The sequence below is a fragment of the Falco cherrug genome, chromosome 15 (assembly GCF_023634085.1).
Source record: "Falco cherrug isolate bFalChe1 chromosome 15, bFalChe1.pri, whole genome shotgun sequence".
Lineage (NCBI taxonomy): Eukaryota > Metazoa > Chordata > Aves > Falconiformes > Falconidae > Falco > Falco cherrug.
The window spans coordinates 8,872,330-8,890,871 of record NC_073711.1 but is presented as its reverse complement, the minus strand read 5'-3'; the positions used below and the strand labels follow the sequence as shown (position 1 = coordinate 8,890,871).

The 18,542-nt window shown below is 49.5% G+C and overlaps 1 protein-coding gene across 2 annotated transcripts in view; it reads right to left on the bottom strand.

The window, feature by feature from the left end:
- The window catches only part of RNF128 (ring finger protein 128), a 41,999-nt gene extending 23,528 nt beyond the window's left edge, over positions 1 to 18,471 (bottom strand). Inside the window, exon 1 of one of the 2 annotated variants that reach the window (XM_027799443.2) lies at positions 17,073 to 18,471. In XM_027799443.2, coding sequence (XP_027655244.2) covers positions 17,073 to 17,472 — 400 coding nt within the window. In that variant the 5' untranslated portion in view covers positions 17,473 to 18,471. Of the gene's footprint in view, positions 1 to 3,364; positions 3,863 to 17,072 lie in introns of those variants that run through there. The other variant, XM_055727258.1, reaches the window with a different exon arrangement.
- Between the last annotated feature and the right edge of the window lie 71 nt (positions 18,472 to 18,542).

The window sequence follows — 18,542 nt, the reverse complement described above, 5'->3', positions numbered from 1 at the left end:
GAATAAGCCCTCTGCAGATCAGGTGGTGTGCTTCTCAAGGCTAGAGTTACACCACAAGAGAGAAACCCAAGGAAATTATCACCGCAGCTTTCTGACCTGCCAAGAATTTAGCAGCTGCAGGAAAATAACACCAAAGAACACTTTCCACAGTTACCACCATACCCTGACACCAAAGCCACCTAACAGCCTGGTTCTATCTTAAGTTAAGGTTCACCTTTAAAACAAACCAATTCTTGCCATGTACTTTTCCCCCACATGCTGCTGTTTTTCTCCAATCAAACGTGGTTTTTTTTCAGAAGGTCAATATAGATTACAGAGAGGTGCAATTATAAGCACACAGAACTGTACTTTGAAACCCTGCTCAGCCTGCCACAGAGCGGTACCATCTTCTTAAAGTGAGCACAATTCAAACTCAAGTTTGCTAATTGATATGGTTTTGCTCTTATAAAAGTACAAAGTAAATATGACTTTGGACTCCATTAAATCCTTGACATTCTATGTGTTAGGGAGGATTAGGCAGGAGTTGATCACATCGGATTTGGCTATTTGCATTCTGTTGTTTCTATTGCCAGGGTGGGGGGTTGTTTTGGTTTGTGGTTTTTTTGCTGTTGGTTTTTTTTTGTTTGTGTTTGTTTGTTTTTAAAGTTGACACACCACAAAGTTTCCACACAGAGCACTGATACAAGCAGTAAAGAATTCATCAGACTAAACACGATGATTATAAGCAAAGAAATCTCTGGAAGCAGGATGACCAGCACCAACATTGCTGACAAGTACAGGCACATTCAAGCTTCTAAAGAAGAAAGTTGCTTCAAAAGCCAAGCTTGACAGCCCCGGAAAAGGCACACTGTACTTTTAGATAAACTTCTGTTGCCACCAAAGTTCTGCAATGAAAAGCCACATTGTGCCACGCATTTTATCAAAGCCCACCCACGGGGACTTTCCTTCTCTGGCAGGCAGATGACAGGTCCTGTGCCCCGCTGCGGAGAGGAGAGCCCTCGGCACGGCTGCAGCGCAGGCAGGAGATGCTACCCTAGGCAGCCCGGACACTTCGCTCCTCCTCACCCCCCGCAACGCCACCTCCTGCTGCCTCCCACTGCCTCAACTTGAGGAAGTGCTTGGCCTTGTTTAGTTTCACTTGATGGCATATGGTGGCCCTGTTAAAGCAGAAATGAAGCCAATTAGGAAACCCAGGTCATGAAGTCACCACTAGCACAGCTACAGCCATGACAGCAACGGCCGGAGTTCTAGTTGCACAAAACTCATTCTTTAATGAGCAGGGCTACCTTCACCGCTGCCTCCAGAAGAGTTAGAGCATCCAGTGCCACCACTGGAGGCCAGAAGAGGAGACCCACCCCAAAGCACAGTTCAGTGAAGGGCAGCCTGACCAGCTCTTACCTCTGAAGTTTCAGCTCAGCCTACAGCACTACACCTCACCAGCACTGTACAAGGAATATCCCACACTTGGCAAAATGAATGAGGCTGATTACTTGCAGCTTGCTTCCTCCTGGCCATGCTGTGTTAACGTTTGTCAGGTTTGACTGGAGAGCATTGGCTCCCAGCAGGGGCAGGGGTGGGTCAAGCACAGCGTGTCACCGAAGACCCCACAAGCAGAAGGAAGAGCATCACTGTGGGAAGTGATGAGAACAGGGACTTGCAGACAACTGTGAAAACATAAAAAGATAACTCAAGTCCAGAGGGGAAGAAAAGGGAGGGTGGCACAGGAGAAGTAGTGAGGGACTAAAACAAGGACAAGGAATAAAAACAGCAGCAGCAACAAGCTTAGCCCAGTAGTTGTGCTAGGATGTGGCAAGGAGTCATCGTGCAGATGAAATAAGTGGTTTGACAGAAGCTGTCTTCTTCAAGAAGTCCCTGTCCTATTCATCTGCAATTCAGCTGAGAAGTTTCAAAGTGCCCTCAAGCCTGTAACCCATCATGCAGGATAATCAGGCCAGCTACAGCCACTCTGACATAAATCCCTCAGCAGAAAGCTTAAGGACAGCATGGGAAAGGAGGAAGCTCCTCTTGGAGCAGACCCTGCAGACAGCAGATGGCTTATTTTGAGGCAGCTCCCAGCAAGATTAAGATGCTGTAGGTCTCCCAGTGTTCAGGCCAGGAGCACACATACCTTCCCCCCAGGAACAGGTTCAGCAGTGACCTGCCCAGGTCAGCCAGTGCCAAAGGAGCTCTGCAGAGAGCTGTGGGATTAGGTAGGCACACAGCAAACAGGGCTCAGGGCAGGGATGCTACTGGCAACTCAGCAGAAGGAACTCACCCAGCACTAGCCAGATCTCAATGCCGGTTGTCAGCAGATGATTTAATTACGTAAGAAAGCTCTGCCTCAGAAAGGCCAGAACCCATCCAGACTGTATGTTCTAAATTCTTAAAGTGGCGTACAGACAGTCATACAGGTCATTAAGATTGCACACAACGAAGCTCCAGAGGCAGCTACTGCTTCCTTGTCTGACCAGAACACTTACCTCCACCGCTACCAGACAGAAACCCTCTCCACCCCTTCTACGAGGGGTGCTGCAAGGATATAATTATTTTTCAAGCCAGTCAAAGCTTTAAGACTCGCTCTGTGTTTTCACTGTTTCTCTCCAGAAGATGCGGCTCCCCAAAGCAGCGTCACTTAGCAGAACACCAAGAGACCCCTGAGGTGTGCGCGCATCCAGCCGGCAGCTGAGGGCTGGACGGAGCCAGCGCATCCCTGCCCCACCACGGGCAGGGCACCTGCTCCTGCCCTGACCAGGAGGCAGTTACACGGCTTCCAGCCCAGGGCACTTTCTCAGAAAACACTAGGCTGAAAGAGAGCCAAATCTCATTCTTCCTTTGCAAGACAGGCAGTTCGGGAAGAAAAAACAACAAAGCCAAACCAACAGCGCTGGCAAGGAGGAGGCGTTCTACAGCGAGAGGAGGGAGGCTACGCACGAGGATCATTCTCTGCCTGCTCCTGAGCTGGTTAGTGTGCAGGACGCAGGGAAAACCGGTGCCCGAGTGTGGAAGCCCAGCCTATCCCGACCTACTCCGCAGGCTTTGAAAACCGCAGCATCCATCAACTCCGGGCAGCTACCTGGTCGCAGGGAACCCGGAGCAGCCGGCAGGCACTGCTCCCCCCGCACACCTGCGGCGGCCCCAGCCAGCAGACATCGTTACTCATTAATCAAGGGAAAATTCAGCAACAGCAGCGCCCGGAACGGCACCGGGTGCTCGGGGCAGACACCGCTGGCGCAGCAGGGGCAGAAAGGAACCCCAGCCCCTTGCTGGGCATCCCAGGCGGGTGGGCTGAGCCAGCCGGAGGGGCTGCCCCCGGGGTGCCCCCTTCTCGCGGGGCAGACCCCCGCCGCAGGCCGCCGGGACTCACCGTGGTGGGACATGGGCAGCACCTCGTTGCCGGTGCCGCGGTAGTTGTAGATGACGGCGCCGGCGGCGCCGCGCTCGGCGGCCAGGCGGATCTTATCGGCGAAGGAGCAGCCGCCGCCGCGCTGGATGAGGGCGAGCCAGCCCGGGGCGTCCCCGCCGGCCGCCGGGGCGCCGCTGAAGTTGGTGCGGGCGCTGCAGGCGTTGAAGGAGTCGCGGTCGTCGGGCAGCACCAGCACCCCCGCGGCCGCCTGCAGCGGCGAGTCCTGCCCGTACAGGCCGCTCTCGCTCGCCTCCCAGCCGCTCCGGTTGCGGTCCGCGCCGTCCTCCCACGACACGTTCAGCCAAGCGCTCCAGGCCGCCGCCGCCGCCGCGCGGGGCCCGGGCCGGGGGGAGGCGCAGAGCAGCGCGGCCACCGCCAGCAGCGCGGCCCCCGACGGCATCACGGCCCGGCCCGGCCCGGCCGCGCCGCCGCCTAAAACCGCCGCGGCCCCGCCGCCGCCGCCGCTCACGGGGGAGGAGCGGGGCCTCCCCCCCCCGCGGCACGCCCCCGCCCCGCCCGGAGCCCCGCCGGCAGTCCCCGGCCCCGCCGCACCCCCGCCGCCCGACCGGGGACCGGTGCCCGCGGCGGCAGCCACGGGCGCCCCGACGGCGCGGGGACACCGGGGGGGTCCCCCTGGCCGGAGCGCCCCGCAGGGCAATGGGTCACCACCCCAGGTTGCTTCCCAGGGGGGATGCGGTGGGTCGCCCAGCCGGGTCACCTCTCAGAAGTGACGGTTCCGCCTGCCGTCACCTCTCAGGGGTGACGGGGACCCCCCCGGATCGCTCCCAGCCAGGGTGGATCACCCCCCACACCCCCATCACCTGCTGGCACAGTAGGTGACCCCCTCCAGGCTGCCTCCCCCGCAGCCCACCCCAGTGCCCGCTGCGGCAGGGGGTCCCAGTAGCCGGCAGGGACCCCCTAAGAAGCCGCCCACCTGGGGGGGCCACCGCACCCCCACCCCGCGGCAGCCCTTCGCACCGGTGCTGCCTGCGGGAGGCTCAGCACCGCACAGCATCGGTCCTGCCTGGAATTACTGTACAGAGCACGAGGTGAGCTGTGCGAACTCACCAGCCATCGTCCTCCCTCGGACATACACGATAAACCTGCCCTTTCAATGCCTTCGTCTACTTAGGTGTTAGCCGCGTTCGCGTAGTTCATTATTTTTTAAATATATTTTTAATTCACAATGAGAAGCCACGTTCCTTCAGGGCTCTGCAGTGCTATTTGGGGCAGCCGCTCTGCCTTCAAAAGTCCCTCGCTCTGGCACGTGCGCATTTTTGCTCAGCTGTCCCACACCAGGCAGCGCGCTCTGAGTGCTCGCGGAACTGCTGCAAACACGAGCAGGACATGCTGTCAGAGCCTTGCCAGGGAACTTGAGGCAGGAAAGGACGATACCAGGAGACACAAGACCATTTCGAGCTCCTCCACAGAGCCACTCTGCTGAAGGAGAGGCCCTGCTCCTACCAGCCACTCTGCAGGAATTGCCCCCAGCACGCGGAGCCACCAAACACATCCCCAGACGGCCACGTGTCACCGCGCACAGGCTGGGTCCCTGGACGGGAGCCCATCATTTAGAAGGTTATTTCTCTGCAGTGATTATATGGCACATGATCAGCTGCTGCCTATGCAATCACCAAGAAAATTAGCGTAAAGACAGAATTAAACCCTTTCTGGCATGAGTCGGCACCGCTTAGTTGCTAACGCAGGCTTTTGGCTGATGCTGAATCTGGGGGGCTGATAACCGGTAACTTGGCGTCGAGCCATGGCACATGTTTTCCTTCACTTGCACCTGTGCTAAAGGCAGGACGGGGAGAGTGACACGGTCAAACCCAGCTTGGGTTTGCACAACTACCTGGGGGCAGGGGCTTGGGAACCCACCTGCTCCATGAGCGTCCACCCCTGCCAGCGCGGCACCTACAGGTGTTTGTAGCTCAGTAGCACAGGGAGAGCAGAGGTTGGTTTTGCTGCCCAAATAGCAGCGTGCAGAGCAGGTAGCGAAGAGCAGGTGAAGCAATTTGCTGCAGATCAATATTGCTAAACACACAAAGCTTACTAACCCTTTTGTCCTAACCTAAACAAACCTCTCATTTTCTCATTCCACATTTAAGCAGACAACTTACCTCAACGAGTAACATCTCTAGCTGTAGTAAGTATATCTGTAAGCAAGCAGAGAGACTTGGTTTTGAAACCTGTTCCACGTAGGTGCAGGGAGCAACTTAACACTCTGAAAATACAACCAAGCCTTGCGCAATTGGCAGCAGCCAAACCACTCAGCTTCAAGCGGCTCCCAAGCTCTAGGGATGCTTAGCTCTGGTGTTTTCACCAAGGCAAAATTGCACCAAAACCTGGAACCTTCTCGGGATACAAAACTTCCTGTAGTGCAGGGGATTTTGAGTATGAGGCTTTGCCGCAGTCTCTTACACATCCATACGTTACGGTTTCTGACATGATTTTAACAAAGCGACAGCGCGGGTGCAGGCGTCGCAGCCACGCGGGGCAAAGGCGTTCCTGCGGCAGCCGGCTGGCCGGGGAGCGGAGCCGCGGGGCACGGTGGCACTCTGTGCCGGGGCACAGCGGCTCCCCGCTCCAGCCTGGCTCTGGGCAGCAGCCACTGACTTCACAGCTCTTCGGCAACGGTCGGGCAACGTGCATGCTGCCCAGGCTGCTGCCGGGTGGCAAAATGTCCACGGCGCATTTGGTAATCTCACCAAAATGAACACAGAGCCTGAACTTGAGCTTCTCACCACGTGGCACAGACAGCGATACCAAGAAACAGAATTGTTCTAAATGGAATCGCGGACGTTGTGCTGTCCTGGCATCATTTTGGTAGCAAGTTTCTGACTCCTTGCTCGGGCAGTGTTTCCACGCGCTTGAAAACAACCGAGTAAGCCAACGGCAGGCACAAACAGAGGGCTTGTTTGCCATGGCTGAGGAACTCCTCAGGCTAGCAAAGCTAAGGAAGCCGAGTGTTTGTGTTGGGGCAAAAAAGCAGATGCCTGTGCTGACGGGTGCTCAGTCCTCCCAAGTAAACCCTGGAAATCAGCAGCCGTGCCTGGCTTGGCAGGGAAGCCGCTTGCGAGAGGCCAGTGGTCCCTGCGCATCCCGGCACGGTCAGCGGCTCCTCTGGGCCAGCGTAACTGAAAGGAGCCGGGTGAGGTGGCTGGGACAGTGTCCGAGCACAGGGGGACGTCCCAGCAGAGTTACAACTATTAAAAAACAGCATGCCAGATATACCTGTTTTAAGCTGCATATCTCACCCTGAGAACTTTCTGGCTTCTGGTTCATTAAATCTTCTTCCAGAATGATAGTTAATAAACAGACTGGCAGCCTCACTGAAGTATATCCTTCACTCCTGTTTGAAAAATACGGTCTGTCTGGTGGCTTTCAGCTCAGTTAGCTGTGATTCACGACAGAAAAGGTGCATATTGAGCAGCAATCGCCGCTAGTCACTGTGACCGGGAATCCTGGAGGGACCAGGCAAGAAGAAAGCCGATAGGGTTTTTTTGCTGGTTGGGTTGTTTTTTTATTTTCTTCCTTTACATAAAAAGCTGAGATTTGAAGAAAGCACATTTTGTTTTGGAGAAAGAGGCCAGATATTGTAGGGGCTGTGACATGGAGTACAACATATTAACAAGTAGTCCAACTTCCTTCTGCCACATTTGTTTGCGAGAGCTTGCAAAAAGTTTCTGAAATTAAAAGCACTGTTGCCCACAATGACTACAGATGTGAGAATGACAGGGTAAACAGCATTAATGGGCTCCCACAAAATCAGAAGCAGAATTACATCTGAAATAGGTAGAGCATGAAGGCATTTCTGGTGCAGATCTAACTTTTTTAACCTTAAATAAGATTTTTATTGTTTAAAGACTTACGCTATATAATTTTGCTTTCCATTTTTTCCCTATGGCTACTGGTGGAGGCACTGAGAAGTTCAGAAAGTAGGGCATAACTTTGAGATGAACAAAGAGAAATCCTGGGAACGCTGTCACTGCCTTCCACAGGGATGGACCCTACCATTATCTGGAGCTTTATCTTATTTGAGTAAATAATTAAACATATTTTTTCAAGATTAAAAAAAAAGCCTATGCTAAAATTGCTTTTTAATGTCAAGCCAGACCACTCAGGGCATCTTGCTGATGAGACACCTGTATTTTCATGTCCTTCAAAACTGCATTTGTTTCTTATTCAAGTACCCCACTCCGGATCTCTGTCTTTGGTGGGAAGCTCCCAAGGACACAAGAGACCTCTGTCAGGGCAAAGCATTACAGGAGCTGACACTGAACCCTCCAAGCGCTACCTATGGATCTGAACTGTGCCTCTGGGTCTTTTCCACTGAACAATGAAGTGGAAAGGAGAAGCACTTGCAAAAATGGAAAAAGCAATCAAAAGGAGCACCCTAAAATGAAACCCAGGACTGAACATCATGGAACTAATAAATCCATGAACAAAAATTACCCTAAATCACAAGTAAAAACAATAAATATTGCATTTCCTTACCCAAAACTAGCTCATGTCCATGACCAGCTTGGGCTGGTGACTTGGGCTGGTGACTTGCTCTACAGTAGGCAATGGCATGGGCTGAAGTTTTTAAGCTAGCTGAAAAAAAAATGATAAAAAAAATTAAAGTGCGAGAGCGGAGGTTGCGGGTCTTTGCCGCTTTACAAAGAAGACTGGCTCAGGCCAGAGCAGCCGTGGAGGCTGGAAACCTCCTCACCTCCCTCCTGCGGGGCTTTAGGAGCTTCCAGGAGAATCTGAGGTGATCTTTGTGACGAGATGGGGAAGACACACAGAGGTTGCCAGTTCCAGCTAAGTTTCACCATGAATCTGGGAGCTTGTTTGGCCCTAACACAACTTGGAAACTCCAGCCTGCAACTCCCTGTTCACTGGACGTTGGAAAAAAAGTGCGTCAGATGGCCCTGTGCGCTGGCACCAAACACTTTCCCTTGGCTAGGCAGATGTGTGCAAGAGTCCCTGGTGCCAGGGAAGCAAACATTGTTTCTCCGTATTTCTGGCACAGTGGGACCAATTGTTGTGGCAGCGCTACGTGTGTGTGCCCTCTACTACCCCAGAGAATATGGGCAAAACACTGTCAGCAGAGGCAGAAGGTATGAAAGGGATGGGTGCTCATACCCTGACCAAAGTTCATACGCAGTCTTCCTCCCATCAAAGACACTTGCAATTTCATGAAATTACGTTTTCTATCTTTTATTTCAAAGGAACCTGGTTTATAAACAGAAATAAGCAATATCTAGAAGATGCAAGCAAATTAAAGGGAAGATAAAAGCGTTCCACACAGATGACTACATGGAGCCTTGAGCAAACAAAGCATCTGTGATCCCTCTGAAAAACTAAACCAACAACAAAAAACAACAACGAAGAAAGGCCAGAATTTGTCAGATAGCATGTAGTTTTGGTTTCACATGGAACTGAAACATGATGCTGCTGAGGCCTGCTGATTCAGTGGTTGTCCTGATTCAGTGGCAGCGGAGTTTCCAAGCAGGGGACTGAATCAGTGGTTCCCCTCCCCTGCAGCGTGTTGGGCAATCTCCATCCAGCCTGGGGACCGAGATTTTCCATGTAATGCAGTTGGCTGATTGAGGAGCATCAGATGACTGGCAGTCTGAACACAACCTCAAGAGCAGAACTCATTGACACTTGGCCCTTTTGAGGAAGAAACTAGTCCAAGTCAAAATGTTTGCCCTTTCGGGGTTTGTTTGTACAGACCCACAAACTATGGGGCCACCGATCACAGCTGCTTGCAGAAACCAGCTGCACATCCCCGAGGAACTCTCTCATCCCAGGTACATACGTACCTAATTTTAAGTTCTGACTTTATCTCCATCAAATCTGTACAGGCCTCTGTGAAAAGCCCTCGCTGCATCCAACAAGGAAAGCCTGGCAGTGACTCCAGCTGGTCCCGAAAACCTTGTTTACAGCACCGCGAGCCGAGGGCAGGAACGCTCTGAATAGGGGCTCTTAAGATCATACAACGCTAAAAGCCCAGCTTTTACAGCATAATTAGGATGTAAACTGTGACAAACTTCAGTGACCCCAGTAACGTCGGTGGGAACCTTGCCAATGGTCTCAACAGGCCAAAGACTTGCCAGGCTCTCTCGTTCCTTCCTCCCACCCCAAGAGCTGCTGACAAGCTGCAAGAGGCACCTGCCACCCCGGCACAGCCAGCCCCGAGGAAGGGCCTGGGAGGGGGAAACAGGCATTCGAGCAAAGTGTTCACACGGAAAAAAACAGGAAGGAGAAAGTCCTCTCCAGGAAGGTGCTTGGCCCCAGCTGGTGGCCAGGGGAGTTAGGGGATCGCCCGAGCTCCCCGAGGGCCACCCAGCCCCAGCAGCCGTCTCGGCTCACGGCCAGGAGCGGCTGGCGCAGGCTCCTTTCTGAGAGGGCCGTGGAACTGTCTAAACCAAAGATCAGCTCTAGATGAAATTATTTTAGGCCGTAAGTTTTTTCTGAGCCTTATGTTTGGCACGTGACTTTGAAGAATGACAGGCCTGAGCTGCAAAGCCGAGAACTAGAGGCGGCGCTGCTGCCGCCCGAGAGGACAGAGACCTCGCACGCTGGCTTAGGGTCAGCAAGGCCTTCCAGCGTGTGCTTCTTGCAACTCCCTGAGGTGGAAGAAACTCTAAACCACAGATGGTTTTTTGCTGGGCCCCTTTTGCATCTTTGCTCGATGGATGCAAAGATGCTCATGGCCACGGCTTGGGAGAACAGCAGGGAAAGGGCAGCCCGCAGCCTGCAAGCTCTTCTCCAAGCGTGAAGCAGACCGTGTTCATAGCAAATACTGATACATATATATACATATATGATTTATGTACAAATCAGTTTTGTATTTCGGATTTTTTTCATCAACATTTTCACTCTTCAAGGGGATGCACACAGTAATGCAGAACTTTGACACAGGTGATCCTTTTATAGCTCCACCAACATCCAGAAAACTGAATCGAAAGCAGCAGTAGATTTTAACTAGAAATAGTGAGTACTACATGTAAATTGATGGCCCGTGTTAAAGTATCTTCTAACTCACTCCTAAAATAACTACTTTAAAATATTTAGGATGAATTTCTAAGTGAGATAGTAATTAATGCGTTATAAAACAGGTGAAGTACCTTATTGCGCACTTGCTGACACAACACTTCCACGTGCAAATGGCACAGTCTAGAGTCCACTGAAATCAAAGGAAGCCCTTCCGCTGATTTTGTAAGGTTTAAGATACCATTTTTTTTCCTGTAAAGGCCCTGTATAAATACTTAGTTAGAAAGGCACCCGGACTAGGAGGTAAGTAGACAGGACAGTAAATGGAAACAGATATTTTAAAAGAAACAAAAGGCTGATGCCGAAAGAGACTTGGTGAAATTTGGGTCCAAAACGTATATTCTGAGAACCCCTGATCATTTGCTGCTTAGATCACCTCCCAGATCTGAAGCTGGCTCATTTTTGGTTTGGTTTTCAAAGTACGCAGTCACATAGTTTTCCTTTCTGTCCTCACCCTGCCTCCTTCCCCACCTCCTCCCTGCAGATAACTTTCCTGTTTGCCTACACTGACTACCAATTTCAGACAAACTGAGCTGAAAGCTTGGAAAATTCAAAGAGTTTCCCACAAGTTTTTACACATCAGTAGCTGGCGAGAGGACAGAAACCCCCACCAATTCCTGCCAGTCCCTCAGCAGACACCGAAACCTGAGGTTCAGCAACCACGTGCTGTCTTTGGCCTGCCAGGTCCCAACTGCCTCTGCCTTGGGAGAGTCCCACCTGAGAGAGTGGGACTTACTGGTTTGAGGAACAAGGAAGCAAAAGGACTCGAGCCGGTGGTGATAACAGAAATGAAATCATAGGGATGGGAGGGGGGGTGGGGAGTGGGAAAAAAAAAAAAAAAGGGGGGTAAACATTCCCCACATGGAGTCAGAGGGGGTATAGGGACATAGAGGACAGGCGTGAGGACAGAACAACACACAAAACAAACCCACAGACAGCTCACCACACAACTAACTTCAAGCACCTGCCTGCTGTCCTGCTTCTACACATGCACTGCTCTGGGTAGGGCCAGCCACCGGCTCTGCTCTCCTGCAGTGCCGTGAGTGCAAAAGGTGCACTGCATGTGCCTGAGGCTCAGGGTTCCTCTTCAAGGAAGCAAGAAAATCTGTTTGAATCCTCTCAGGTTATAAAGGGAATCAAACCCAGCTCTTCCCTGGTGCCAGTCAGTGCACTGAGCTCCTGGGGAAAAGGGTCCCCACCACAGCTGCTGTGCATCACTGGGAGGGACTGTCCCAAAACACAGCGAGAGGCGATGCATGAAATGGTTAAATCCAGCTGGGCTCCAAGCTCTGAGCCTTGGCCTGAGCCACACCCTGAACCACAGGAGCCTTCCAGGAGATCAGAATTTAAGCTCAATCTGTCTCGAGCATTTTCCTCAGCTATTTACACCCAGTGCCTTGCTCGGGCAGTTATGCTCAGGCAGGTCACGGTTTGCCTGTTGGCTTTCATCGATCCTTCCGAGGTGTTCCACAGCAGTGCCGGTGGGAAGAGGCACCAGGAGCTGACCCCCACACCAGTGCACTCTGCGATGCCCCAAGGACTCCTTGCACCCATACCTGCAGGTGACCATCAGGCTTCCACCAGCGCATTCTTTTTTCTCTTCAGTTTTTGGGTTGCAATAACTAACACAACTTCAACTGCAACGGCATGACTGGCAAGAGAGTTTACACTGATAAGGGACTGAGGAAAGCAGTGCATGTTCTGTAAGATATTACACACTTGTAACTAGAAGCCAGACTGATTGATTAGATGTATTTTTTTCTTTTGTTCTTTGTTTCCAGCAGGCCGAGCAGAGGATGCCACCTTTCTTTCTTTAGAGGAAATGGGTTAGCCAGTAGATTGTCGTCTTTTTTCTAGTTCTGGTAGTTAAAAATTTTGCAAAGCCTCTCCTGAGCTTTGCTGAGGAAGCTCATGAGAGCACCACGCTGTGGTCCCGGGATAAACCTCCTGCTGGTTTTCCACAGAAGCAGAATCTGGGCTCCCCGTATATGTTCGCCACCAAGTTTATGGATGAACAAGTGGGTAACAGTATGTAGTCCCTTCCAATAAACCCAGTGCTCATCACATTGCTTGCCTTGGAAGCTAAAGAAATAGTACTAAATGCCAGCGTGGTGAGGTCCTGTGCTTTGCTAGTTTCATGTTCTGGGGGCTCTGGAAGACCCCGGACTTGAATGCAGCTCTGGCAGTCTGCGCTCTGTGGAGGTGAGCACAGCCCGCAAGGATTTTTATGGCTGGAAGGAAAAGGCTGTCTGCTCTGGAGACTGGGCAGTCCAAGCCAGCTCTGAGCAGGGCAGCTGGAGACAACCGCCCAGGGCCATGTCAGACTGGGGCTTGAGTATCTCGGAGGATGGAGGCTGCACAACCTCTCTGGGCAGCCTGCCACACTGCTCAACCACCCCCACAGTGAAGTTTTTTCTTACATAATTTCTTGTTTGTGCCTATTTCTCCCACTGGGCACCACTGAGAGGTGTCTGACTCCTTCCCTGGCCCCATCAGGAATTTGTACACATGGATGAGAACACCTCAAGCCTTCTCCAGAGGGTCCCACCCCAGCTCTCCCAGCCTCTCTGCGCAGTGACGGCTCCCACTGGCGAAGGGCTGAGCGCTTCGCCCTTCCTGCCGATTCCCTCCCTCACCCGCACCTCTCGCTGCACCAAGGACCTGAAGACACTTCAGACAATTTGCCAAGAAATGGAGGAATTCAGTCTACACTACGAGAACATTCCCTTCACACAGGCATCTGGACTGCCGTTAGCAGGGTCACTTCACAAGGAATACATGAAAAGGGAAGTTCATGGTATTTGCTTTGCACGAACATCCTTGGAAACTCATTTATTTTCACAGGCAGGTCCCACAGGCTGTTCAAAGCTCAGCTTTTTCTACAGTAAACAGAGGAGATGGCGCAAAATGTGTCGTAAAACAGAAATGACGGAAGATCAAATGAGCAATGACATTTTAGAGAGTTAAGATGGGGAATCTGAGTAAAGTTATACCAGCTTTCCTTACTTTAACCTTATACCAGCTTTCAAACCAAAAGATGAAACCAAACTCCCTTGTGATGCACGGAGGCAATTTAGCTCACAAGGTTACAACAGGTATTGCACCAACAGCGAATAAGATCCTATCTCAAAAATACTTCTGAGACAACAAAAGTTAGGCTTTGAGGCGACAGAATATCCTGGAAACAAGCTGGAAGGAAACACAGAGCCACAATATTTTTTTTTTTTCAATTATTGTCAGGATTGCCAGTTATTTTTTACTATACAGACAAGATGAGATAACCTGCTTGCTCCTGTTGTACAACAGTTGTGCCAGGGCACGCAACACAGTCCTGGAGGCTTTAATCGGTAAGAGTCTTCTTTCACTGGGCCTTAGAGAAAACCTTTCAGAACACACCTAATATTTTAGCTTAGCTGCTGTATTTGACTAGTATCCAAATGGCAGCAATAATGCTAGTCTTATTTTTTTTTTTAATACTATCTCCTGTCTCCTATTTTGTCTTTTAAACAAACAGGAAAATAGGAAAAAAAACCCCCATAGTGACAAGAGGACAGAGCCCTCCACCGGCCCATGCCAGCACTGATCACAAAGCATGGGCCCAAACCAGCTGCTTCGTGACTTTGCAGAACAGCGTTATTCTGCTACCATCTGTGGTCTGGTATTAAAGAAGCCCCAGAATACCTTGTTGAAATTTGGCCATGTTTCAAAAACTTGGTAATTCCTGGAATTTCCATTTAAGTTTCAAGGAGCAGTACTGGAAAAATATTGTTATGGATGCATATTCCATTTCCTTTCCAGAGAAAACCAACTAAGTGCTGGAACTACTAAAAAGAGACATTTTTCTTCTAGCAAAAGCTTAGTCTCTGTACCATCGGATCAATCTAACTTTACACAAATAAGACAAAAAAACCTACAGAAAATCTTTCAGATCAAAGCAGAGCATTTCCCCACCGGTTATTTGTGTCATCAGAGGGGAATAGGAAAGTTACCAACATCTTGCCCTCTAAAATTTTCCATAGTAAAAGCTATTAATGTATCAGTTTTATCTTATGTGCGTACCCAGTAACAGGTAAAACTGATGACAGGTAAAGGGAAATGGGGTGGGGGATGAGGAAGTCACCAGGAGGGAAGATTTTTCTCTTTGTTCCTTCCCAGCAACTTTAAGTTACCGTTTCTGAGCAAAGTACCTGGACTTTGCTCAGAACAAACTGTTCCGCTGCCGTAAGGCTGCGTGGATGTGAACGGTATGTATATTGTAATACGTAATATTGTACTGTTATAACAAAAAATAAGGTTGGCTAGAAAGCTCTACTGATTTTATGTTGAAGTCAGCCAGAAGGGAGGAGGATAGCAGGAAACTGTGGCCAAAGCCCCAGGGCCTCACAAGTAACCAAGGTGATGGGATTCCTACAGCCCTGCACAGCCGCAGGGGACAGAGGGTGTTGGAATTGATAACCCCAGAGGCTGCTCCTTGTTTAATCGGGAGCTCGCAGACGGCTGGCAGCAGCAGGGCAGATTTTTCTCCCGCTGCTGTGCCAACAAGGACACTTCATCTCCCAGGGTCCCCTCCCGAAATGGCAGAGAGGATTAATTGCCAAGTCTCCTTAGACTTTTGGGTGATGCCACTGTCACAGCTTCCAGCCAAATCTGGGATTTCCTTCCCCAGCCCTGTGAACTCTAAAAAAACATAGCTCACCTCCAAGCACCTTCTGCTTTGAACGCTGTGCTGCAACGACCACCCCTCTCCCAGGCTTTTTCTGTTTTACCTAAAGAACTTACGGCTCCACACTCTGCACTGAGGGAAAGAGAGAGAAAATGCTTCTATGCTGATCAGATGAAGAGCTCATCTCACTGAAGTATTCTGCCCTCGCTGTGTTTAACACACGTGAGTACTGCACTGATTTATAAACCCTCTTTGCCACCAAATAAATCGTCATATCCACCTTAGTCCTATAGAAAGACTGCAGGGAATAGTCTTATAAAATTCACAATTTGTCTTTAAGAAAACTAAATTACATTCAGAAAGGTGGGACTTCGTGTCTTATGAAATACACTCTCAGGTGATATATCTGTTTAAAAAAAGGTTTAAAAAAATCTTTTTAGTTTTAGAAAAAAAAAAATCTGAAAAAATTAGGGTCTGCTTTCAGAGCTCATCCTAAGTAAGTACCTTATTTCTGAGGTCTAGTCTAACCATCGCGTTTGTGACACCACCGTCACCCAGCACGTCTAAATAATGTTCCACCCCACCCAGTGAGTGCCGGGGTAACAGCCCCCCCTGCTCCCTAGAAATGCAGCTGGCACCGATTTTGCAGCCATATAAAGCCAGTATGATTCTTTCTTCATTCATCCAGGGTTCGAATGAGCTGGCACACTACGAAACCAAATTAAAAAAGCAAGGTAATCTGAATTTTGACATGCTGCTCAACAAGTCTAAATTGCTCCAGAGGTAGAACGAAGGCTTTGGTTTGTAGGCTGCACATTTCCAGTAAAACATTTAAGCTGCATTTGCAAACTCTAGCTCTACTATGACATCAGTTGAGTCAAACCTGGCTGCATAGAACAAGCCACTGCACTTTCAGTGCCATACAACGCGGTTTTTTATTGCGCAATACCTTGTTCAGGATTATTTATTTTTTTTTTAACTGAGCCTCACTCAATGGTTAGATTTGTAAAGCACCTGTGATGCCCCGACAGGTGCATAATGGAGACTCTGAGCCAGCCAGCTCAGCAGCTGGTGTCTGCTGGCTCCTGTGAACTGCCCGGGCATGGGCTCCACAGCCAGAAACTTCCTGAAGTGTCAATCCGGACCAGCACGGGATGTGAGCCATAAAATGCTGGCTCATCTCCAGATTAAAAATTGCTCGGTTTGCTCACAAAATCAGACAAGCAAGACCTAAGCCAAAGGATTCCTAGAGCAGTTCCACCGAAGTATATTTCAAGGGAATAGCTATATATATGACTGCTTTGTACTAAAACACTTATTAGACAGGTTGACCTAGGAGAACACACCAATAAAAGCCAAGCAATACAGTATCACAGTTAGCTTCTCAGTTCTTCCCTAACAACAGATCCATAGCTATTAGGGCCTGAACCGGCAATTACAATGATTTTGTCCAACTTTTCATTAAGAAATTGGGGAATCCCAGAAGAGGCTGAGATCAGCTGCTACTCAGAAAGGATTGGAACAATAAGAAAAAAAAAGAAAAAAAAGGCAAGATCCGGCTTGCAATCTGCAAAGCGTATACCTATGCGGCAGACACTTGTGGGTTCTTTTGTGTCCTCTAACCCTGAAAATCTGCCTTCAAAGCAGACACTATGGGTTCCTCTGCATCACCACCTAAAATAAATCACGTGCTGCACAAGTAAAATTGGTACTAATCTCAGAGGCTCACCAGTTTGGCTACACTGTTCCAAACTCAGAATGTAACAGCATAGTACTTCTTACTAAGCACCAAAGTCAAGACTCAAATTACAGGTGACGTTTTTTTCCCCTCATCGAATTTCTTGACTAAAGCAACAATCATCCACAAACACAACTGCTCCCTCATAGCCTGGCTGTGCTGTCCTAAACTAAAATTCAGAGGAATAACCAGGTTTCAGCACCTCATGGTGTGATACTCACCAAGATGCGGCATCAGGGCGGCTCCTTTGTCCAGTGCACCATAGATCACAGCTGCTGCCGCACCCCTCCTGGCTGCAACGTTGATTTTTTCAGCAACTTTGCAGTTGCCTTTTTCAATCAGTGCTATCCATGGTGCTTCTGTGACGGTGAACTGGGTATCTTCATCACAGGCTTGAAGATTAGCAGATTTAGGAATGCCCACAAGCCCTCGAACACTAGTTCGAGGAGAATGTAATCCATACAGGCCACATACGCAGTGCTCTGAAACAGACCTGTTGCTAGTGTTGTTGAAATAGAGTAAACTTATAGAGGCATGCACAGAAAATGCCTCTGTAGTCTTGAATGGAATACTAAGAGCCACCATGAGGCAGAAAAAAACTGAAGTCATATGCTTGCTCATATTAGCACAAAATGTAGATGCCTACAGATATTTTCAGCTGGTGCTGATTGCTGTCAGCTAACAGCCTACCAAGGAGTCTGAAATTTCAGTTCCAACAGCAACACCTGACACCATGCTGGTAAGCCCTTGAAGTGTCAGTGAGCATACCCGGAGACAGGGCTGGAACCTGGAACGCAACACAATTGACATGCCTAGCAACGCAGCCTGGACAACCTGCAACAAACCTGCATCTGTAACTTTCTGGTCCTTTCTCGCACAGCACCATTCTCCCTCTCCATCTCTCCCATTACTGCACAAATTCTAGCTCTGACTAGCACCCTGCTCCTGTTTCAACTTCAATGCCACTTCAGAGGACCAGGTCATCTTTCATTCGGTGTTGTAAGCTCAGAGTTCTTCCCTCACAATGCCATCTGTGAAGCAAATAGCCTTGTTAAAAAAGTCAAAAGTGGCAGGAGGGAAATACTAAAAAAAATTTACCCATCTTACGGACTAAGATAACCAAGTAATTTCCCACATTTCTCCTTTTGGATTCTTTCGGTCATCTACTCTGTCAGGTCCAGCTTGTTCTGGTGTTTATAATGAAATGTTTTAATATTGACTTATAACCAATGCAAGAGATGTAGACTCACCTAAACTGATCACGGAAGCAAACTACCTCTTTCAGCCCATTTTCACCCTTGAGCTCACTTTCAAGATTTACATTGAGATGTTTGAATTATTATCACACAGATCTCCATTTCTGGATGTAGGCTCTACAGAGTCTTTCTCTGAATTCAGTCAGTGTTGTATCCCATAGCAATTACTAGTATCAACTCTTGTTTCCTTCCATTAGAACAGGAAAAGGAAAATCTTACTAATGTCAGAACTCTGTAGTTTGTAATGAAAATAAAGGGAAAATTACGAAGCTCTCAAGATTTTTCTCCCGTTTTCTTGCAAAAGTCATGCTGCACACAGTGTTGAAAGCCAGAAGAAGCTGCAATCGGTGGCATATATTTTGATGGAAGCTTGACCTAGTTCTTCTGTAAAGATTCTTTAGAAGAGTAAACGTTAAACATGACTGGGGAGAAGAT